Source organism: Danio rerio, chromosome 2 (assembly GCF_049306965.1).
Source record: "Danio rerio strain Tuebingen ecotype United States chromosome 2, GRCz12tu, whole genome shotgun sequence".
NCBI lineage: Eukaryota > Metazoa > Chordata > Actinopteri > Cypriniformes > Danionidae > Danio > Danio rerio.
Window position 1 is genome coordinate 2492749 of NC_133177.1, and position 24960 is coordinate 2517708.

The window sequence follows — 24960 nt, forward strand, 5'->3', positions numbered from 1 at the left end:
CCGCCCGCTTACTTCCCTAAACCCAACCAACAATTTACAAACAAAAGCCGTCCAGAAAAATAAAATCCCTCGTCTGATTTTAACCACGTTTTGGATTTCATCACATTATCACCCTGTTATTCGCTTGTTCACCTTATTTTTTGAATTCTGTTTTTGTCTAACTTGATTTCTGCAACCGCTCTTCCCTGGATTTGAACCCGATCGTCGTCGTGGTTAGCTCGTCCTGTACGTCGGTGGACTTTAGACGCAGGGAGGAGCTAACCACGACAAACTGGTTGCGGCGGGAAAGCCCTCCACATGGAGGTAAGCGATCAGCCGGCAAGCACGTAAGGGAACAGCGTCACACCGCCCCGAAGCGTTCACTTAAAAAAATGAAATGCAGCCATACGTACCCTCCGGCTACATAATTCGCGGTCTCCAGAAACATCCGCAGGACTATGTTTTCAGAATGACCCTGGGTTGTTGTTTTTTTGCACGTTCCTGATGACAAATCCACTAGAGGGTGCCATTTACATTTTTGAGAATCTGAAATACGTTACTTAGAGCAGGGCTCAAAATTGCAACCGTTTTGGTCGCATATGTGCCCAAAATTTTATCTAGGTGACCTCAAAATATATTCGGGAGCAAGTGTATAAAATTGATGTCGTGCGACCAGTTTTACAGCAAAATGTACTGCACATTCGTGGAATTAGGAGGCATTCACGCATCTTTGCACCTAAAAACACCAAACGCAGCGCTCAGGAATGGTTTAAAACAGTTGACATGTCAACTTGCAGCAGTAAACAAAGCCCGAAATGCTTGTCCTGCCTTCAAGCTCTTCTTACTGGCCCACTGTGCTAGAACAGAACACGAATGGATTGGTTAATATCAGCTGTCAATCACTAAGTTCCGATGACAGGGAGCTACAGCTGCGAAAATCTAAAGGTCTGAATATGAAAGAATGAAGAAAACGCTGACAGATTTATTTTTAGAAACCACCTAAAGTTACAAATAATGGCACATCTGATTAGTGATCATGTGCTGAATGTCAATCCAGCATTTAGACTTTTCCAAGAGTGGATAAAAGACTTACAGTGTTTAAAGTCCGCTATGAAAATGGCTAAAGCATTCACCGTAAAGCAGGTGGGACGGAGTTTTCATGAGTGTTTGCCACTGAATCTACATATTTTATACTTGAGATGTTCTTACATTATTTAATCCTTCATTTAATCATCGCGATGCTGTCAATTGTGCGATTAATACCACGTTCACCATCACTAAAATGCATGCATTCACTGAGATGAAACTTATATTGCATAAAGACTGTTATTGATATTAAGATGACGTATGCAAATAATAAGTTATATGTCAATATCATCAGTGCAATATCAGACAGCACCCGTGAGAACAGCACAGTTATTATTGTTAATTCAGTTTATCTCATTTACGTCAAGCAGTGCGTGCAGGGCCGGTGAGCGCATGCAGATTTTTGTTTATTTGTTAGTTGTGATCAGAGTGTTAATATTTATTTAGTATAAAACGTGTAGTAACAGTGCTCATCATTTTCAGTGGGTGCGACAAAACTTTGTCAGGTGTGCCTACATTTTTTAAGTTAAAAGCACCGGTGCTACCAAGAAAAAAGGTTCATTTCGAGCCCTGTAGGTAGTGTTTAGTTGTACGTTACTGATACACATCCTATTTGAGCTTGTGGTACAGATCACTAAACCCAACCAATAGTGTTTTCAGAAGCAGACGGAAGAAAAAAGTGCACTGCCAGCACATAGTTTACCTTGATTTTGTATTGCTTCTTTCTTAAATGTGGAAGCCTGCTTAACTGGACTCAAACCTGAGCTCTCTGCAGCATAAATACCTTACAAAATAAGCTACGACCTAAATGACCATGCCAGAAAAGTATCGATAGGTAATGCAAACGTATACATAACAAATCATAGTCCTCGTTGTGTTGTTTGGTGGTGTTTATTTGGTTTTGTGCAAAGAACTGCATGAAAATAATCCTTTATTTGTCGATAATACGTCCTTGTAAATATCATTAGTGTGAAAAATAACAAAAGTTGTCGTCATACTGCCCCCTAGTGTTCATTTCACCTAGAAACTGCTGTGAAATGTATGCTCAAGCATGTTTCTTAGCAGTTTCGCACAAAATGTTGGCTGAAGTACATATTTCCAACAAGCTTGTGAATTTGAATTGAAGGTAAGACAGCAAATATTAAGACTAACAACCCGCAACACAGTGCTAAAAATGTGATGTGTGTTCAATATTTAAATGAAGCCATTTACATTCATATCCATGCAAACAAAAATCACAAAAATAGCCTGATCTAATAGATATATGCACATGTTTATGTATATGTAGAATATACAGCAAGTAATTACTGTCAAAAAGCAGCATCTGAATGTATTCTAGACAGTACATACTGAAAAATCTATTTTTGCTGCTCCTTAAATTGACTTTAAATGAACTGAAGCAGCACAATTTCTGAACATCTTGTCCAACTTTATCACGTTTTGTGTCCATTAGAATGTAAATATTGATATTTACTTAATCCTTATGTGTAGGGACTACTTTTTTGTGTTGTTTTTAACCAAAAACTTCTCTCTTTTTGTAGTTCCCGGCACAGTTTGCATAGGGCTGGATCAGGAAAAGTAAATATTGAAATTAAATGTTATTTTTATGTGTTTTGGGGTTCAACGTACTGTATCTTTTATTTGACATTTAAAGGTCATGTGAGTGATATGAGAGTAAAACAAAACACTTAAACATGTCTTTTAAACACAAATGTCCTCATAGTAAACCTTTGTTTGGTTAGATATTATGCCATGCTTTGAGACTACCTACATCTATGACTAAATCAGGTAAAGACGGTGCAGTAAATCTTAAAAAAAAAAAACACACACACAATAGCTTACTACATTGTCATCCAAAATTAATTTACGTTTTGCATGTATATTTTGTTTCAGACAGTCTTTTTTTTTGTTTTTAGTTCGTCATCTTAATTACATTGACTAAATTCCAGTCTGTGTTTTTGAGTTACGGGAAAACCTGTTAACACTGTTGTAAACCTCTTTGTAATCTTATCCAGGTATTTGACAGAAAAAAAAAATATTTAAACCAATATTTATAACAAACAATAATTCAGCTGTCAGTGCAGGCACATTTTTGCACACTGCATCATTTTATATGTAGTTTCTGGATTAAAACAAAAATAAAAATGTGATATTTTATGAAAACAAAATGTAAAAATATGGATAAGAAATCAGATCTGTCATCATTTCATATCACGCACGCACACTCTGAATAACAAATGAATGAAACTAATAAATTACTTCAATACTAATATTTATTTCCCATCCTAAATTAGGATTTATATTTTCAGTTAGTTAATTTGAAAATAAAAACCATAGTTTTTTGTTATAAAATCAGAATTATAGAGTTTTTATTATCAGTCTGTGTTTTGAATAACATTGCTCCAGATGTTCTATTAAACGCAAATCTTTTATTTTATTGCTGGGTTGAAATAACAGCAATAAAATATGGTAACACTTTATTTCATAGTGTCAATGTCACACATGTACTTACTACAGTGATTAATATGATTTATGCATAATTACTCTATAGAAAATCATTATAATTCTTTGAAATAATGACTTTATTTGCCATTCAGCCTGAAATCAAATCAAATCACTTTACAAATAATTTAATAGTTTAAAATAACAGTTTTTGTAGCCTTCACCTAACCTGTGCCTTTCTACAACTTTATCCTGAAGCTCTTTTGAAAGCAGGGTGTAATGTGAGTATACACTATATCCAAGATATACACTAACCGGCCTCTTTATTAGGTACACCTTACTAGTACCAGGTTGGACCCCTTTTCCCTTCAGAACTGCCTTAATCCTTCGTGGCACAGATTCAACAAGATACTGGAAATATTACTCAGAGATTTTGCTCCATATTGACATGATAGCATCACATCTGCAGATTTGTCGGCTGCACATTCATGATGCCAATCTCCTGTTCCACTATATCCCAAAGGTGCTCTATTGGATTGAAATTTGGTGACTGTGGAGGCCATTTGAGTACAGTGAACTCATTGTCATGTTCAAGAAACCAGTCTGAGATGATTCACGCTTTATGACATGGTGTGTTATCCTGCTGGAAGTAGCCATCAGAAGATGGAGACACTGTGCTCATAAAGGGACGGACATGATCAGCAACAATACTCAGGTAGGCTGTGGCGTTGACACGATGATCAATTGGTACTAATGGACCCAAAGTGTGCCAAGAAAATCTCCCCCACACCATTACACCACCACCAGCAGCCTGAACTGTTGATAAAAGGCAGGATGGATCCATGCTCTTATGTTGTTGACTTCAAATTCTGACCCGACCATCTGAATGTGTCAGCAGAAATGGAGACTCATCAGAGCAGCAACGTTTCTCCAATCTTCTATTGTCCAGTTTTGGTGAGCCTGTGTGAATTGTAGCCTCAGTTTCCTGTTCTTAGCTGACAGGAGCGGCACCCGGTGTGCTCTTCTGCTGCTGTAGCCCATCCGCCTCAAGGTTGAACGTGTTGTGTGTTCAGAGATGCTGTTCTGCAGACCTCGGTTGTATCGAGTGCTTATTTGTCTTACTGTTGCCTTTCTATCAGCTGGAACCAGTCTGGCCATTCTCCTCTGACCTCTGGCATCAGCAAGGCATTTGCGCCCACAGAACTGCCCCTCACTGGATATTTTCTCTCTTTCCGACCATTCTCTTTAAACCCTAGAGATGGCTGTGCGTGAAAATCCCAGTAGATCAGCAGTTTCTCAAACACTCAGACCAGCCCGTCTAACTCCAACAACCATGCCACGTTCAAAGTCACCTAAACCAGGTCTTTTTGCTGCCATGTGATTCGCTGATTAGAAATTAGCGTTCACGACCAGTTGGACAGGTGTACCTAATAAAGTGGCCGGTGAGTGTAGATTTTCACAGGGTGTGATGATTTTCTATAGCCACTGTACATGCAACTAACTGTAACCAAATAGTACATGCACTCTCAGAAATATAGGTGCAAGAGCTGTCACTGGGGCAGTACCTTTTCAAAAGGTCCACATTTATACCTATCAGGTCCACATTTGTACCTTAAAGGTACATATTTACACCTAAAAGTACCTTAAAGGTACAAAAGTATACCCTTCAGGTACAAAAATGTTCCTTTAAGGTACCAATTTGCACCTGTAAGGTACTTTTTGAAAAGGTAATACCCCAGTGACAGCTTTTCTTAGTGTGTATAATTAATAAATATTACTCAGTAGTGAAATAAATACTGGAACAAAAACACCTTAAAATAAAGCGTGGCCTCAATCTGCTAATACATCAGTTGGAATAAATCAATGTTGTGGGATTTGTTATGTTGAAAAGCTCTGACACAGACATGAGACTGGTTAATAGCAGCAGCAGGATCTTACCCTCTCCTGGTTCTGGTTATAATGGGGGAAGAATTTGGCACATTCGCTGTAATTAGCCCAGGTTTTGTTGTTATGTGAGGCCAGTTCCCAGGTCCCGTTCAGGTCGCAGCGCCGGTAGGCATGACCTGGAGATGCAGCGCACAAAACACCCTCAAACAATGCAGTCGTGTTTTCACTTAGAACATTCATGCATTGATTTGTCATTCACACTGACAGATCGAAACATCATATCAAATGATCAATGCTTTTAGTTTTAAACAGAGACATAAATATGGATCCAGCTATCGATGAAAATGAACACGGTAAAGCTGCACAACAGTAAGATATCCAATTAGTGCTTTCATATGTAGCTGCAGTAATTAATAGATCTCTGAAGCACTGCTGGAAACACTGCTTTATGGGAATTTTACACTATGGATTTCCCGAAATGAGGCATAAACGCTCCCAGAACTCAATTCTGGAAAGCTAGCACTGTTTGTACTGTTTTCCCCCTTGGATTATTTTCTTATGGTTACATTATCCTCATTTGTGCATCCCTTTGGCATCTGCTAAATGAATAAATGTAAATGTAAAGCAGTCAGGGATGGCACCACCACTTCTCAGATCACTGTCCAAACACACAAACATTTGCTTTAAGAAAACGCGCCATGTTTTCTGTTATGAATGTAAAAAAATGCATGCAGATTTCCTAAGAGTGTTTGTCTGGAAGAAGGCTTACACTTTAGATTAAGTCACATTAAGTGTGTACTTGCATCAAAAAACAATTACAATGTACTGATTATGTTTATATTGACTTATGGGGCTGTTAAGCTTGGGTTTAGTGACAGATTTGGTGGTGTGGATAAGTTTAAGAGTGGCATAAGATATAAGGCATGCAACAACCGTGTAATTATTTATGAAATGTCATGGTTTTTGACTGTTTGGAGCCATCTTGTAAATGAATAATGCACAGGTTAGTGTATGCTCCATTCAGCTGTTTCTGTTTCTGCCAGCTTGGGGTTTTTAACTGTTTGGCGCCATCTTGTGTTTGAATAATGCGCAGGTTAGTATATACTCCATCAGCTGTTTTTATTTCTGTCAGCTTTGTGTTTTTGACTGTTTGGTGCATCTTTTGTCTGAATAATGTGAAGGTTAGTGTATACTCCATTAAGCTGTTTCTGTTTCTCTCAGCTTTGTGTTGTTGACTGTTTGGCGCATCTTGTGTATCAATAATGCGCAGGTTAGTAGTTACTCTATCACCTGTTTTAGTTTCTGTCAGCTTTGTGTTGTTGACTGTTTGGCGCCATCTAGTGTCTGAATAGTGCGCAGGTTAGTGTATATTCCATCAGCTGTTTTCATTACTGTCAGCTTTGCGTTTTTCACTGTTTGGTGCCATCTTGTGTCTGAATAATGCGCAGGTTAGTGTATACTCCATCAGCTGTCTTCTTTTCTGTCAGCGTTGTGTTTTTCACTGTTTGGCACCATCTTGTGTCTGAATAATGCGCAGGTTAGTGTATACTCCATCAGCTGTCTTCTTTTCTGTCAGCTTTGTGTTTTTCACTGTTTGGCACCATCTTGTGTCTGAATAATGCGCAGGTTAGTGTATACTCCTTCAGCTGTCTTCTTTTCTGTCAGCGTTGCGTTTTTCACTGTTTGGCGCCATCTTGTGTCTGAATAATGCGCAGGTTAGTGTATACTCCATCAGCTGTTTTAGTTTCTGTTAGCTTTGCGTTTTTCACTGTTTGGTGCCATCTTGTGTCTGAATAATGCGCAGGTTAGTGTATACTCCATCAGCTGTCTTCTTTTCTGTCAGCGTTGTGTTTTTCACTGTTTGGCACCATCTTGTGTCTGAATAATGCGCAGGTTAGTGTATACTCCATCAGCTGTCTTCTTTTCTGTCAGCTTTGTGTTTTTCACTGTTTGGCACCATCTTGTGTCTGAATAATGCGCAGGTTAGTGTATACTCCTTCAGCTGTCTTCTTTTCTGTCAGCGTTGCGTTTTTCACTGTTTGGCGCCATCTTGTGTCTGAATAATGCGCAGGTTAGTGTATACTCCATCAGCTGTTTTAGTTTCTGTTAGCTTTGCGTTTTTCACTGTTTGGTGCCATCTTGTGTCTGAATAATGCGCAGGTTAGTGTATACTCCATCAGCTGTTTTAGTTTCTGTTAGCTTTGCGTTTTTCACTGTTTGGTGCCATCTTGTGTCTGAATAATGCGCAGGTTAGTGTATACTCCATCAGCTGTTTTCATTTCTGTCAGCGTTGCGTTTTTCACTGTTTGGCGCCATTTTGTGTCTGAATAATGAGCAGGTTAGTCTATACTCCATCAGCTGTTTCTGTTTCTCTCAGCTTTGCGTTTAATTAAAAAAATGTATAAACCAAAATGCCTCAGAACAATCTTTTGTGTCTAATAAGCATAATTAAATACATCCAGGCAGTTGTTTCCCCAGATTAAAACCATTAGTATTATACAAAACTGCTTTGCTTTACGTTTAGCTACCAATAAGCTTGCTGGCTTTATTCAGTGATAACATCCTCCAGGGAATACTTAAAATAACTGTAACTTTAAATACAGTGTTATTAAAAATAAGCAATGAGATTTTGGAGCATCGTTAGCGATCTATTGTGAGTGAAGAAAAAGCCAGACTCTGGAGCGGATGGTTTCTTCGTTAACTCTGGAGTTTCTCCATCATTGTCCAGGCAGTGTTGACAGACATTATTAAAGCACAGGTCAGCTCCTGCAAGCTCACCTTTGTGGTTGAAGTCATATATGTACTCTGGGCATGAAGTGGACACCATCTTTCCAGGAACTCCCTCGGGCCAACATAGGATGCCATCCCACTCTGGCAGACAGGATCCCTCTATAACACAAAGCAGGATTGACATTTAGTAATGGAGTCAGATCGGTCTCAAAAATCATACATTTCTGAAATATAATTCATACATCCACAATCCAATTTACATTCACAAAACATACTTCGTAAATTCAGAATATGATTCGTAAATACACAAATCCAATTTATAAATTCAAAACACGCTTCCTTAATACAAAAATGCAATTCGTTAATTTAAAACATGATTCGTAAATACACAAATCCAATTTAAAAATTCAAAACACGCTTCCTAAATACAAAAATCCAATTCGTTAATTTAAAACATGATTCGTAAATACACACATCCAATTTATAAATTCAAAACACGCTTCCTAAATACACAAACCCAATTCGTTAATTTAAAACATGATTCGCAAATACATAGATTCAATTTTGTAAATTCCAAACATGTCTTGTAAATACACAAATCCAATTTGTCCATTCAAAACACGAATCATAAATACACAAATCTAATTCGTAAATTCAAAACAAGATTCGTAAATACACAAATTCAATTCTTAAGTACAAAAAACAATTAAAAATACGCAAATACAATCCATTTGGTGAGAATATTTATGAGATTTACTAGTGAATTCACAAATTGTGTGGTGTTTCTGAATTGTGTTTACAATTTACGAATTGGATTTTGTAAATGTGAATTGTGCTGTGCTTGTGTTTTACTTAGTTAATGTATTGTTTTTTAGACTGATTTGGCTCCAGAAGTAGCGAACTGCAGTACACACACACACACACACACACACACACACACACACACACACACACACACACACACACACACACACACACACACACACACACACACACACACACACACACACACCCCTTGCTCCAGCAACAACCAAAATAACCTCCTCCAAAATCTGAGGACACAATGAAGTTGACACTCGGACACATTGAGGTTTGCTCTTTCCTGAATGACAGGGTACAATCTTGAACAGCTTTATACAACTGTCAGTGCACTCGGACTGAACAGAACCTGTCAGTCAGTATAACAATGACCTGCTGCAGGTCTTTCGTTGCAGGTTTTTTTTTCCACTGCAGGTCTTTTATGTGCAAACAGTTTTGTAGTTTATAGTCAATGATCATAACCTATTTTACTTCAGTAATCTGATGTGAAAAAAGGGAAAGGAAAACAAGTACTGATATATTGGTGTTTCTATTGTGGAATGTTATTTCCTGAATGAGGTTTTGCTTCCTTGTCCTCTTTTGTAATTCGCTTTGGATAAAAGTGTCTACTAAATGACTAAATGTAAATGTAAAAACTTTGTCTTATGAAAATAAGAACATATTCATTCATTTTATTTTCAGCTTAGTCCCTTTATTAATCTGGGGTCGCCACAACAGAATGAACGCCAACTTATCCAACATATGTTTTACGCAGCGGATGCCCTTCCAGCTGCAAGCCATCCCTGGGAAACATGCATACACACTCATTCACACACATACACTACGGACAATTTTAGCTTACCCAATTCACCTATGCCACATGTTTTTTGGACTTGTGGGGGAAACCGGAGCATGAGAACATATTATAATAGTTCATTTTAATTGTGTACAATAAACATGTTCCCAGTTTTGGTTGGTGATTGGAAGGGCATTTGCTGTGTAATACATATGCTGGATAAGTTGGTGGTTCATTACGCTGTGGCGACTCCTTATTAATAAAGGCACTAAGCAAAAAAAAAAAAAAAAAAAAAAAAAAAAAAAAATATATATATATATATATATATATATATATATATATATATATATATATATATATATATATATTAATGAATAAACAACAAACATGTCTATATAAATATTTATTGGATTTAAATTTGTGTTGACAGCGTCAGCTAAAGCACGCTATTAGCTTAAAATTTTAGACCTGTTCTTGACTTTTTTTATAGGGATACTAGTGGTCAATAAAAAATAAAAATCATAAAAAATAAATGATAAACAAATAAATAAATAAAATTGAATGTAAAAATAAATAAGAATAATAAACAAAATAATAAATTTAAAAAAAATTTAATAAACAAAATTAAATAAAAATAATAATAAAAAATCTAAATAAATATTAAATAAAATCATATGAAACGTAACAAAAAAAATAGATTAAAAAATAAATTAATAAAAACATTTTTATAATTAAAGAAAAAATACATAAAAATTAAACATAAACAATTAACAATAAACCAATAAATATATAAATAAATAGGAAGAAATAAAATTATTAAAATGAAACAAAAATTAAATAAAAAATAAACAAGTTCATTAATAAAATACAATAAGTAATTTAACAATAATAAAAAATAATGATAAAATATAAATAATAAGAAATTCAATAAAAAATAAAATACAAATAATAAGAAATTTTACAAAAATAAATAAATTTTAAATAACAAGAAATTAAAACAAACAAATAAGCAAACAAACAAACAAACAATTAATTAAATTAATTAAAATGAATTAATTAAACATAAATGAATGACACACACATACACACACACACACACACACACACACACACACACATATATATATATATATATATATATATATATATTTTTTTTTTAATATGTTGTTTTTTTATATTATATATTATTTAAGCTTATATTATTTTTGTGTGTGATTTATGGCGCTAATAGAGTTTTAAGTTGTCAAAGGTGATTTTCGTTAAATGATGTGTTACATTTAGTTTAAATCTCTTGTGCACACCCCCAGAAAAATGCATCCCTTGAGAGCTTTCTGTGATATTTCTGCATCATTTTTTTTAAAGCTCATCCATGACATGACCATTACATGAAGGAGCGTGAGGCGAGCAGGACATTTTTCTTTTTTTAATTTCACCTTTTGTTGTCTGAGAATGGGTGCGCGTGCTGCACTGGAACAGCATCAGGGTTAGTAAATGATGACTTAATTTTCTTCCCAGCACAAGTGTTCATCTGAGATTCATTATTGTTTCCACCTGTTATTAAAATGTGTTTTGGCTGCATCTCCTGTGACCAATTCAGCTGGATCCCCTTGAGTTTTCATTTCTCATTTCATCACACTCTATATACGTTTCACAGCACCAGCGAGAGCAGCTCATGGACAAACCCATCTTACACAGATCATGAACATTCAGGAATATAAGAAAAAGAAAGTGAGGATTTTAAATATTCTTTTGAATTTGGGGGCTCTTACACATAACTTGTCCACAATGATTCTGAAACATTATGTATGCATTCACTTTTTTATGTGCATTTTGGAATGAAGCTTAAATATTTACTTAATGGAAATGACAAAATGTGCGTACATTTTGAAAATGTGCATAAAAAATGTTTAGTACGATAAACTTTTTATCCTAATAAGAAAAAAATGTGCATGCGCTGTGATAGAAACTTATTTAGTGAATAAATTTCAGCATGCACATTAAAAAAAGTCATGTGATTTAGTTTTAACAGATCATTTGATGATAAAAATGTGTGTGATGGGATGCATTAATGGACAAAGAAGCATTTCTGACACATCTGAAATATTGTTTAGCTCATTTCTAATATTCCTCAGCTAAAGTCAGACATCACAGCGCTTCAGTATTATTATTATTATTATTATTATTATTATTACACTGTCGAAAATTTAAAGTTATTTTCTGCAAAATTCTAATTCTCTACAGTTCACTACAATAATATGCACTGCATTGTGGGCCATTTTAAAACTTTTACAGTAACTTATTGCATATTAGAACTGCTACTGTAGTTGAAGAGACAGCAAATGAAAATAATGTCACTAAATACTACAAATAAAAGTTTTGTACTGCTAGTGTAAAATGTAAATAAATTACAGCAAAAGTACTGTAAAAATGTCACACAGTAAAATGTTTAATAACATTGTAAAAAAAATATATATACATTTTCAAAGGGCATTTTACCATTAAAAGAAGTTGCGGTGAGGCTATTTTACTGTACAATGAAATTGCGGTAGGGCCCTGCTACTGTAAAACACATTTACAGTTAAGCTACTGTAAACTAAGGTAGTTACTGTAAATTGCTGCCAACAGTGCTGCCAGTAGTTGCTGCGAAAATACAATAAAATATCCAACAGGGAATTTTTATGCAATATTTCAGTTTTATGCATATTTTGTATTTTTGCTTACATATATATATAAAAAAATGCATATTTTTACATATTTTATACATATTTTGTATACATATTTTTACATACTTTTATGCATATTTAAAATTTGATCATATATATATATATATATATATATATATATATATATATATATATATATATATATATATATATATATATATATATATATATATAAGCAAAATTACAAAATATGCATTAAAAATATGTACCTTGGTGTATACAGATATGAGCGATATACAGCCATATTGCACTGCTTGCGTTTATACAACAGTTTTACAGCCTAATCGTGTATCAAAAAAGAAAATCAAACACTTTTGTAAGAAGAACTACTTTCTTGCGCCATTCATTCACATCTGCAGCTGACGTCAGAACAGCTGAAACCAATTCACCAACGTCCCTTTAAAGCTAAGGTTTCAATGATTCTCTAGCGTAATAGTGCTGTAGTGTAATAGTGCTGTAGTGTAATAGTGCTGTAGTGTAATAGTGCTGTAGTGTAATAGTGCTGTAGTGTAATAGTGCTGTAGTGTAATAGTGCTGTAGTGTAATAGTGCTGTAGTGTAATAGTGCTGTAGTGTAATAGTGCTGTAGTGTAATAGTGCTGTAGTGTAATAGTGCTGTAGTGTAATAGTGCTGTAGTGTAATAGTGCTGTAGTGTAATAGTGCTGTAGTGTAATAGTGCTGTAGTGTAATAGTGCTGTAGTGTAATAGTGCTGTAGTGTAATAGTGCTGTAGTGTAATAGTGCTGTAGTGTAATAGTGCTGTAGTGTAATAGTGCTGTAGTGTAATAGTGCTGTAGTGTAATAGTGCTGTAGTGTAATAGTGCTGTAGTGTAATAGTGCTGTAGTGTAATAGTGCTGTAGTGTAATAGTGCTGTAGTGTAATAGTGCTGTAGTGTAATAGTGCTGTAGTGTAATAGTGCTGTAGTGTAATAGTGCTGTAGTGTAATAGTGCTGTAGTGTAATAGTGCTGTAGTGTAATAGTGCTGTAGTGTAATAGTGCTGTAGTGTAATAGTGCTGTAGTGTAATAGTGCTGTAGTGTAATAGTGCTGTAGTGTAATAGTGCTGTAGTGTAATAGTGCTGTAGTGTAATAGTGCTGTAGTGTAATAGTGCTGTAGTGTAATAGTGCTGTAGTGTAATGGTGTTGTAGTGCTGTATTTATACTATTGTAATCTAGTGTGTTTGCTTTGCTCTGGCTTTTTCAGGGTTAATTACTGTGAAATCCCGATAGCAACAGAGAAATACTGGGAAATCTCTGTAGACTGATGGCATTTCATGCTGTTCAGCCTTATAATCTTAAAATGTGAGCAAAATTTGCTGTTTTGTCATTACCGTAGACATCACGCCAGATAATCATTCAAACACTGGCTGTGAATGAGCAGTGGTTTCTGCTGTTCTGACTGCAGATGTGAATAAATGGTGGAAGAAAGTAGTTCCTCCTACAAAAGGGATTTTTAGACTCTTTGTACTTGATATACACACACACACACACGCACACACACACACACACACACACACACACACACACACACACACACACACACACACACACACACAAGAAAAAAGGTTGGTAACCATTAGTAGATGATATGTTGTGTGTTTCATTAACAGGAGCCATAGGATCATCTGCTCTCTAAAAACAGCAATCAGGTTGAATGAATTCTCAAACACCTCTACAAGTGGTCAAAAACCTTTTTTCTCCTGTCCATGAAAACTGGACAACATCATCTGAGGCATTCAAGAGTGAAAAGCCTTGAACACAATCACAGCCTCGATCCGTTATCAATCCATTACTGCTCTTTCAATGAACGTCAGACATTTCCGTCACACACACAGCAGATATACAGATACATGTAACAATCCTGCTATTGGTCTGTTCTCTTACAGCATTCCTCTATTGATTCCTCATTCACGCTCACAGACGGAGCTACATCATATGACATTATCAATGCTTTCTGCTTTTAGTTTTAAACAGAGACATAAATATGGATCCAGCTATCGATGAAAAGGGAATCCAGTAAACAGCACAACAGTGGACAGATCTGAGAAAGATGACCAATTAGTGCTTTCATATGTAGCTGCTATAATGAATGGATCTCTGCAGGAAACACAAGATGTATGGATTCAATCCCGATTTCCTGAACGCAAGATTGATTGTGTGTTTCTAGGCATTCTTGACCTCAGACTGGGGCGACGGCTCATCTTCCAGCAGGACAATGACCCAAAGAACACCGCTAGAATATCAATGGAGTGGCTTCACAACAACTCTGTGAATGTCTTTGAGTGGCCCAGCCAGAGCCCAGACCTAAATCCTATTAAACATCTCTGGAGAGATCTGAAAATGGCTGTACATCGTCGCTTCCCATCCAACCTGATAGAGCTTAAGAGGTACTGCAAAGAGAAACGGGCAACAATTCCCAAAGACAGGTGTGCCAAGCTTGTGGCATCATATTCAACAAGACTTGAGGCTGTAATCGCTGCCAGAGTATTGAGCAAAGGCTGTGAATACTGATGCACATGTGATTTTTCAGCTTTTTTATTTGTAATAAATTTGCAACAATTTCAAAAACTCTTTTTTTCACATTGTCATTATGGGGGATTGTGTGTAGAATGTTGAGGAAATAAATTAATTTAATCTATTTTGGAATAAGACTGTAACATAAACAAATGTGGGAAAAGTGAAGCGCTATCAATACTTCCCGTGTGAACTGTAGAGACTAAGCCAAAAAAAATGAATGAATGAATGGATGGATGAATGATCTATTGATTTTACTTTAAAACTGACTTGTTTAGCACGTTTTGAGCCAAAATACTCAGCCTTAACTACTGCACTAAATGTCTTTCAAACTTCTTAAAGAACTAAAACACATAACAAACTTTTATTATACCTTGTTCATTTCCCCACAGCATTCAACACCTTTACATTTACACGTTCAAATTGATGGCGAGTGCACTAAAGCAGCTTCTATTCTTGCACTTTAACAATGGCTCCTGTCATTCAGCTCTTTGAGAATGAAACCGTGTAGGAACAAAAAAATCAAGTCAAGATGCATACACCTACAATATTTCACAGTCATGCATATATATATATTCTGAGGTCACTGCTTAGTCATATTTCATATTATTGTCAAAACAATGGTAAAAAACATGCTTTGAGTATATTTCTTGAATTTCATACATTCTGAAGAACAGTATAAAAACTTATATTTGAGGTTTCTACGCTGTAGGTGTAGCTGTACAGTGCTCAGTGGTTAGCATTGTCACCTCACAGCAAGAAAGCCGCTAATTCCAGTCCTGGCTAGGCCAGTATGCATTTCTGTGTGGAGTTTGCATGTTTGCATGGGTTTCCTCCGGGTGCTCCAGTTTCCCCCACAGTGTCATTGTAGATTCACCATAGGTGAATTGAGGAACTAAATTGGTCATATTTCAGTGTGTGTGAATGTGCGATATATGGGTGTTTCCCAGAACTGCGTTGCAGCTGAAAGGGCATTTGCTGCATAAAACATGCTAAAATAGTTCATTCCGCTGTGGCCACCTCCCAAATAACAAAACAATCTCATGGCAATTTGTAATTTTTTGATTTAGTAACTAATTCATATGAATTCGTATGATCTAATTCGTACAATTTAGTACGATTTGCTCATGACCCAATGACGGTTTGGGTTAGGGGTATGGTTAAGTGCCACGCCTCCTTTTTAAAATTCTACATTTTTGTACAACTGAACTCGTACTGTACGAATTCGTACAAATTAGTCACTAAACGGACAAAAGGTAAAATACTTACGTTTCCTCGTGAGATCATGCTGGAAATAGAGACTAAGCTGAAGGAAAATGAATGAATGAATCTCTGCTGTAAACAATGCAGGGTTCCACAAAATTCCTTCATATTGTCCAAACACAAGTTTGTACTCAAAACAATTAAGTTGTCCCCCAAAAATCTCAAGAATTGTGTTGTTTCAACTCATTTTAATTAAGTAGTTTAACCAAACATGCAGACTCCCAACACATGCACACACTGGGGCTGCACTATCAGTCGAAAAAAGATCGCGACCTTGATTCGACCCTACACACGATCTTAATTCTGCTCTTTTACGATTTAGCCAATTATATTTTCAAGCTCAGGAGTGAAGCGTAAAGGCACATTGTCATCACATTGTTTTATATACGTTGCTCAACCTCTAAATGCTGTTAAAAGAGCCACATACTGTATTTATTATGTATAATTCATCCAAAAATGTAATTTCTGTCTTAATGTAATGACATATTTAGTATCACACATGAGCTGACGCACTGTTTGTTTACTACCGAGAGGACCCACCAATGATAACATGTAACAAGAATAACTTGTAATAAAGTTGTGAGTAACGTTCAGTTGAGTAAAAGTGAAACCGAAAGTGCGCACATCATTTAAATGATCATATCACATTTTATATTTGTGATTACGACAAGCATTTGATTTGTTTTTTGCGCCGGGTGTATGATAGGGCCCACAGTTATTGAAAAGTGTTCGAAAAAGAAAAGTCATTGTGGCCGCATGATTTCACCACGTTTTCAGACTGTTGTTTATTTATTTATTTATTTTTGCTTTTGTTTTACCTCCTTTCTGGAACCGTTCATTGTCGGACTTGAAGCCTGTTGTCGCGATCAATTCTGTTCTCCGTCGACGTATGAGGCAAGCTACTGGGCAAACTGGTAACATCGAAAAAGCCGTCCACACAGAGGTAAGTGGTCAGCGGTCAGCGCTAAAATGAGCAGAAGCCATCGGCGCCATCATACCATCCCCATAGCATTCATTTTAAAGACGAAATGGCCACTTAATTCGAACTCTCCAGAAATGTAGCCAGGGGTACATGTCCACAATGAGCCTGTGATGCATGGTGGTGTGCATTGGAGATTGTTTACTCAGCATATAAAATAATAATAAAATAAATAATACTGACCTTAAAATATTCATTAAAAAAAATTAAGAGCTGCTTTTATTCTAGCCGAAATAAAACAAGTAAGACTTTCTCCAGAAGAAAAAATATTATAGGAATTACTGTGAAAAATTCCTGAATCTGTTGAACCTCATTTGAGAAATATTTTAAAAGAAAAGGAGGGCTAATAACTTTGACTTCAACTGTAGAGCTGCTTAATGAATTGTTAAAAGATGGTCATCTGAATTGAAAGATGTCTTTGTCAGACCACCCTTGATGTTGGAGTTTATATATGGCGCTCTTTCTCTTTCCTACTATTATTAGAGCATCTCATGGTGGTGTGCATTGGGGATTGTTTACTCAGCAAATAGCTTGCTGAGTCGGTTTTATCTATTCTAGTCCGTGCTTTAGGTGGCGGAGCTCAACCTCAAGTCAAGGCCAGAGTTCTTATTTGTTATTATTGCACGTTTGCGCTTCAGTTAAAACCCAAGTCTCCATGAACAAGCTTTTCATTGAGAGAGAAAGAGACACTGAGGTTTGAGCCTGGGTCGCTCAGTGCAGGGATGTGGCTTCCTAAAAAAAAACCCAGAGACTCTGTGTGAAAATAGCCTGACGCTCAAAGTTTTGCGGTCGGGTGTAAAATAACACCGGCAGATTGCTATAAAAGCTTTCATATATCAAAACCACCGGCACAATTGGGACCAGGCGGGTTGCGAGAGATAAATATTATTCTGAAAGCCCAAGTGACATCATCAATAGCCACAGCCTCATCGGATATATCGTTTCTAGCTTTCCTCATAACCTTGGATTGCTGGAAATTATATATGTTGTGTTTTTGTGTGGAGCCGTGTCTGGAAGCGGAGGGTCTGCGGTTGAACGCTCTATATGTGAAAGGAGAACCTCCATGCTTGGCTATTGTTATTTTGGAAACGTAAACCACTATGAGAATCTATTTTATTTTATTTATTTATTACTTTATTTAAAAAATAAATTACTTATTTTAGTTTATATTATGATTATTATTATTATTATTTTATTTTTCATTGTATTAAATTTTTTTTTTGGCGAGGCAGTGGCGCAGTAGGTAGTGCTGTCGCCTCACAGCAAGAAGGTCGCTGGTTCGAACCTCGGCTCAGTTGGTGTTTCTGTGTGGAGTTTGCATGTTCTCCCTAACTTTGCGTGGGTTTCCTCCGGTTTCCCCCACAGTCCAAAGACATGCGGTACAGGTGAATTGGGTAGGCTGAATTGTCTGCAGTTTAGAAGTGTGTGTGTGAATGTGTGTGTGGATGTGTCCCAGAGATGGGTTGCAGCTGGAAGGGAATCCGCTGCGTAAAAACTTGCTGGATAATTTGGCGGTTCATTCAGCTGTGGCGACCCCGGATTAATAAAGGGACTAAGCCGACAAGAAAATGAATGAATGAATGTATTCAATTTTTACTTTATTTTATAAAATGTTTTATTTGTTTATTTTATATTATTTTTATTATTAATATTGTTTATTTTTTATTATATTTTATTTTATTATTGTTGTGGTTATTATTATTATAGGTGTTGTTATTATTATTATTAATATTATTATTATTAGTGTTATTATTAGTGTTATTATTATTATTATTATTTTAAATAAAAAAGTAACTACAATTTGTTTTTAAAAATAACATTGTCAATACTGTATGGTCATTTTCGTGACAGTAAAAAAATGAAATGACCCAAACATAATAAATGCTATTTTATTTTTTATAATAATGTATTTTATATAAAATATATATTTTTATAATAATAATTTTATAATAATTTTTATAATTTTACTTTATTTATTATATATTTTTTTCTTTACTAATTTTTAAATAATTAAAATAATATATTAGACAAAAAATAATTAAGAGTTATATAATAAATAATAATGTCATAATTAAAAAATCATCTTTATTTTATTTTAATTATTAATTTATTGTATTTTACCTTGTATTTATTTATTTACTTTCAACTTATTTTATTAGGTTTTAATTTACATATATATATATATATATATATATATATATATATATATATATATATATATATATATATATATATATATATTTTGGCAGTATACAAATAATTATACAAATGAAATGACACAAAGAATTAATGTAATAATGTTATATAAATAATAATAAATAATATAATAATTTATTTTTTATTATTTATTTATTTATTTATTTATTTGTTAAAAATTACAAACAAAAAATTTATTCTACCATTTGAATACATTAACCTTGGATAGTTGGAAATGATATATGCTGTGTTTGTGTTATGTGTGGAAAGCAGAACACTGTTAGAGGTGGTCTGTGGCTTAATGCTCTATATATAAGACTATAAAAACCTCCACGTTTGGCTATTGTTATTTTGGAAATGTAAAGCACACATGGCAGAAACTCCCTCCAGAACATGATCCCGCAAAACAGGCCTGTTGTCTGAAACTCTCCTTTAATTACATTCGTGAAAAATCTGACAAGCTGGTCTCCAGGCATATAAAATGTGCTCCATCATGCGCTTTGATTTTTCCCTCTGAAAATCTTTAATTACAGGCATAGGAAAATAATGAATCTGCAGTAAAGCCGTGCGCCGAGATTTATCCTTAACTAGTTATTTGTGGGAAGTTTGGGGGCAGCTGGTTTCAATAACAGCAAAGCCAGAAATACTAGCAATGCCAAGAAAATGTGGGAGAGGAAAAAAAGCAAAGAGGCATTTCTGTCGGGATCTGTGGAGAAAGAGAGAAACTAGGAGAGAGATAATTCTGAAGCAGAGCTCTATTTAGTGGGAATATCTGTGTTTTAAACTGCAGGTGGCGCAGGATAATAGCATTAATGCAGACTCTTAGCTATGGCTTCACTTATTCATTCATTCTTTCATTTCCTTTTCGGCTTAGTTTCTTTATTAATCAGGGGTCGCCACAGCGGAATGAACCGCCAACTTATCCAGTATTTTTTTTACGCAGTGGATGCCCTTCCAGTTGCAACCCATCACTGGGAAACACCCATACACACTTAATCACACACATACACAACGGACAATTTTAAGTACCCAATTCCCCTGTAGCGCATGTGTTTGGCCTTGTGTGTGTGCTTCTCAGAGCACCTGGAGAAAACCCACACCAACATAGGAAGAACATGCAAACTCCACACAGAAATGCCAACTGACCCAGCCGAGGCTCGAACCAGCAACCTTTTTGCTAAGAGGCGATTGTGCTACCTACTGAGACACCATGATGCCCCTTATTTCACTTATGCTGAATTAATATTAGAAATGATGGACATCGTTAGTGCCAGTAAACAAATGAAATGAAGCAAAAGTATAATAAATTAAATACATTAATCCACCGTTAATGTATTTTTAAAACAAAGTTACCAAAGTTTACATGTAAATACATATACACTCACCGGCCACTTTATTAGGTACACCTGTCCAACTGCACGTTAGCACAAATGTCTAATCAGCCAATCACATGGCAGCCACTTAATGCATTTAGGCATGCAGACATGGTCAAGGCGATCTGCTGCAGTTCAAAGCGAGCTTCAGAATGGGAAAGAAAGAGGATTTAAGTGACTTTGAACGTGGCATGGTTGTTGGTGCCAGACGGGCTGCTCTGAGTATTTCAGACACTGCTGATCTACTAGCAGTTTTGCCTTTAATTAAAGAGTTAACAAACTATTATTTACTATATACTATTTACTATATACTATTAATTTACTGTATACTATTAATACTATTAAAATACTATTTTATGTATTATTTTTGTGTGTCATTTTATTTGTATACTGCCACAAAAAAAAAAAAAAAAAAAATATATATATATATATATATATATATATATAAAATATATATAATATATATTTATAAAATATATATATTAAAAATATTAAAAAATATATATATATATATATATATATATATATATATATATATATATATATATATATATATATATATAAAAACACAGAACAATGTTTTGTGTTTAAGTTGTATATTTTATGCCATAAAATATTAAGTAGCTGTGTAATAAGCGGGATAGAGTACATGCAGTAAGTAAATAAAGAAAGTTGTTTTCATAAATAAAGCCATTCAGTCTCATTCAACTGTGCAGAACACAGCAGCAGAGGTCCTGCATTACTGACTGATATCAATAATCCATCTTCTCAGTCATCCATGCACCGTTGATCACTGCATTCAAGTGAACGTATTTATTAGCATTCAGAATGCAATCAAACACAATCAAAGTGGAATGATCATTGAACCATTAAAATGATGTATCAAATCCTGAAATCCACACAATGACAATAGCATGCTTGGCATAAATCTCTCATTAAAGGTCTCATGATGTTTCTCTTGTTCTCGAATGGCATTTTAAAAAGCAAGAAAAATTTCTGTGTTTCTGTAGAGATGAAAGCTGTGATTGGATGGCTTTGACACTCTTTAATTTTAGCGGGACGGATGCATTCATATCATATTTGCAGTTCTCCAACAGAAAAACGAGTTTGTGTATCAACAGTCAGTTTGTTTCATGTCATTTCTGTGCTTAACCGAGGGGCAAATCTTTCATCTGAAATGTAAAGAGTATATTCCCACACACACATTAGCTAGTAATAAACATTTATAAACAAGTATTTATGTGTATAAAGTGTCTGTTTTGTGAGAAGTGCTGCTCATTATGATATGTGACCGACCCGTACAGCTTTACACATTTATTCGAGCGAGCATGACGTCGACTTAAACTTTGTCATACACCACGCCCACCAAAAGGGTACCCTTTGTAGTGGAAACGCAAGCCTGATAAAGGTGACCCGTACCGACCCGAACCGTACCGTATTGTAACAGCAGGCCCGGATTGGCTAATCGGGAGGACCGGGAGAATTCCCGGTGGGCCGGTCCGTTTTTTGGTGTCCCTAGCTTCAGAATCTGTTGCTCTCAGCAGTCACACTTTTTAAATTAATTTATTTTTTTGACCAGTCTTCTTATTCATTATTTTACCGTAGCTCTGCTCTGTTTATATATAAGTAGCCTGCAAGTTTTTGGTGATATAACTACAACTGCTGTGGTTCAGTGGTTAGCAGGTTAGATTATGATGCCGCCAACTGGAGTTTGATTCTCGTCTGAGTATGTTTTTTTTTTTTTTTTTTTTTTTATTGTTAAGACATATAATACTGTTAGAGTTGTTGAACATTTGAAGTTCTAAAGCAGCTGTTTTCTTAAAAAAGACGTGATATTGTAATTAGAAACTGAATTAAAATGACCTTATTTTAATATAGTCAGTCGTGAACTGAGGTGGGCCGGTCTGAGGCTTGAAACTCCAGGGCTGAAAAGCAGTCCCATTCCGGCCCTGTGTAACAGTCAATAGAAAACGAGGCATAAATCTAACCTAATATTAACATCTTATGACAGTGCCTGCTGGGAAAAACTCAACCATAAGCATGTGGTGATGAACAAGTCATATAATGAACCAAACAACAATTCTCACAAGCAGAGAAACACACTAATATATAGAAGAAGCTCAATGTCGCTTTCACAACTACTAATGTCTATCTTGGTAACACATGTGCAGTGGTGTAAAGTAACGAATTACACATACTCAAATTACAGTAATTAAGTAGTTTTCTCAGGAATTGTAATTTAGTAATTCAGTAATCAGTAATTTACTCCACTACTTTCCTTCATCCTGCAGTCACTACTTTATTTTTACTTGTTTATGGGGATTAGAAAAACCAGTCCTGTGATTCCTGTCCAATCAAATCACACATAGAAGGTAAATAGCATCATAATGAACAACCTCAAAATAGGGTTGATCAAAAGAAATATATTAATGCAATTCAAATATATAATATATGAATTGATGTTTACTTTAAACTTACTATAAATATATAATTATATTGTTCAATTATTATGATTAAAATATTTTTTTTGTCAAATAATTTTGTGGCTAAAAAGCATCGGTTCAGGCACCATTTTGGCACCGGTACCATTTTAAAAGTATCGATTTAGCACCGGTATTGAAATAACCCCAAACGATACACAATCCTACCTCAAAACATGTGCGCTTTTAAATTGCAGCAAAATGTTCGGAAGCAATAAAAGTGTACACAATGTCCAAATTCTTTACATGCATTGACCCAGAGACTAGATGCATTTTACTGATAAGAAGATGACGGATGTTTACTGTTTGATGATCGAAATGGCCTTAAACACCCAGCAGGCACAAGATGTCAACATGACGTCAGAATGAAGTTGTACCCCAGTGTCATGGGGATGTTTCATTTTGTTTTTCCATGAAAATCATGGAAGTGTCAGATTTGATGTCAAAATGATGTTGGTTTAAGATGTTGGCTCGACATTGGATTTTGGTCACTTTCCAACACAACCTAAAGTCAACCAAATATCCATTTGATTTTGTTATTGAACAAATAACGTTGTCCTTAGATGCTGGCTAGACATTAGCCCCTTTCACACATACAGACCTTTCCGGAAAATTACCGGCAATTTTCCGGAAAGGTTGTATGTGTGAACAGGCCCTTTTTGAAAATACCGGTAAATTCGTTCTGGCTATTTTCCGGAAAGAGAAGTTGTAACATTACCGGTAATTTGCCGGAATGCTGCGCTGTGTGAATGCAGAAGGAAGATTGCCGTAATAAGCGCGTCCACGTCTAGAACGGGCTGACGTGAGACACCTGTTTTAGCCAATCAGAACAGTCAGACGCATTCACGTGCGCGCGGTTTATGAGAATAAAAGCCTTTGAATATTTTTTTCCAGACACCTTTAGCTGCTAGATGTTAGTCAGATAACGTTTCTATGTTCCTTCTTAATGCTGTGTAAATAATTATCGATAAAATGTCTATAATAATTCGTTGTTTGTTTACCTTCAAGCTTTGCGTGTGCCCGTGAGCGCCCATAGCGCCAGCACACACACATATCATGAACATCTCGACATGCGAAAGTGTTCCTCTATATGTTTTCATTGGAGTTGTACTCAATACTGATCCATCCAAAGAGTTTGTAATGTAGTCAAATGTTTACAAACACAAGCGCAGCCGTTTGAGGTCATTTCTGGTTAATGATGTCAGAATTTACCGGCATTTTGCGATGGATGTGTGAATGCTCTTTTCCGGAAAAATTCCGTAACGTCCTCGCCTGTGTGAACAGCGCTTTTTTGAATATACCGGTAAAGTAGTTCCGGAAATGTTCTGGATATTTACCGGTATCACTGTGTGAAAGGGGCTATTGATTTTTGGTCACCTGACATCACAACCTAAATCTAACCTAATGTTAATGTCTTAAAATGTTGTGTGCCAGCTGGGCAATAACCTGATGCACTACAGAATGTTACGTTTACACACACATCCACAAATTACATGTAAACGTATCAGCTTTTAAAAGCGTAATACTCACTACTCTTAAGTACTTTTGAAAGGGCTACTTTTTACTCATACTTTGAGTAATATTTACAACAGATACTTTTACTCTACTTACACTACATTTTTAGGCAAGTAATGGTACTTTTACTCGAGTATGATTTCTCAGTACTCCTCCACCACTGCACATGTGACACTAAAATAATGCAAAAAACATGACAT

At 35.5% G+C, this 24960-nt stretch overlaps 2 protein-coding genes across 5 annotated transcripts in view; both read right to left on the reverse strand.

Annotated features, from left to right (window-relative positions):
* The window catches only part of LOC141377643 (uncharacterized), a 160205-nt gene that overhangs the window by 69215 nt on the left and 66030 nt on the right, over positions 1–24960 (reverse strand). The gene's annotated exons all lie outside the window — the stretch shown is intronic.
* pth1r (parathyroid hormone 1 receptor) overlaps positions 1–24960 on the reverse strand; it is a 206736-nt gene that overhangs the window by 44976 nt on the left and 136800 nt on the right. For all 4 annotated transcript variants that reach the window (XR_012384993.1, XM_073912036.1, NM_131357.1 and 1 more), the window contains 2 exon segments: positions 8173–8283; positions 5446–5570 (listed from right to left, as the gene is read on the reverse strand). Coding sequence is in view for 3 of the 4 variants with exons in the window: in NM_131357.1 (NP_571432.1) it covers positions 5446–5570; positions 8173–8283 (236 nt within the window). In the remaining variant the exon portion in view is untranslated.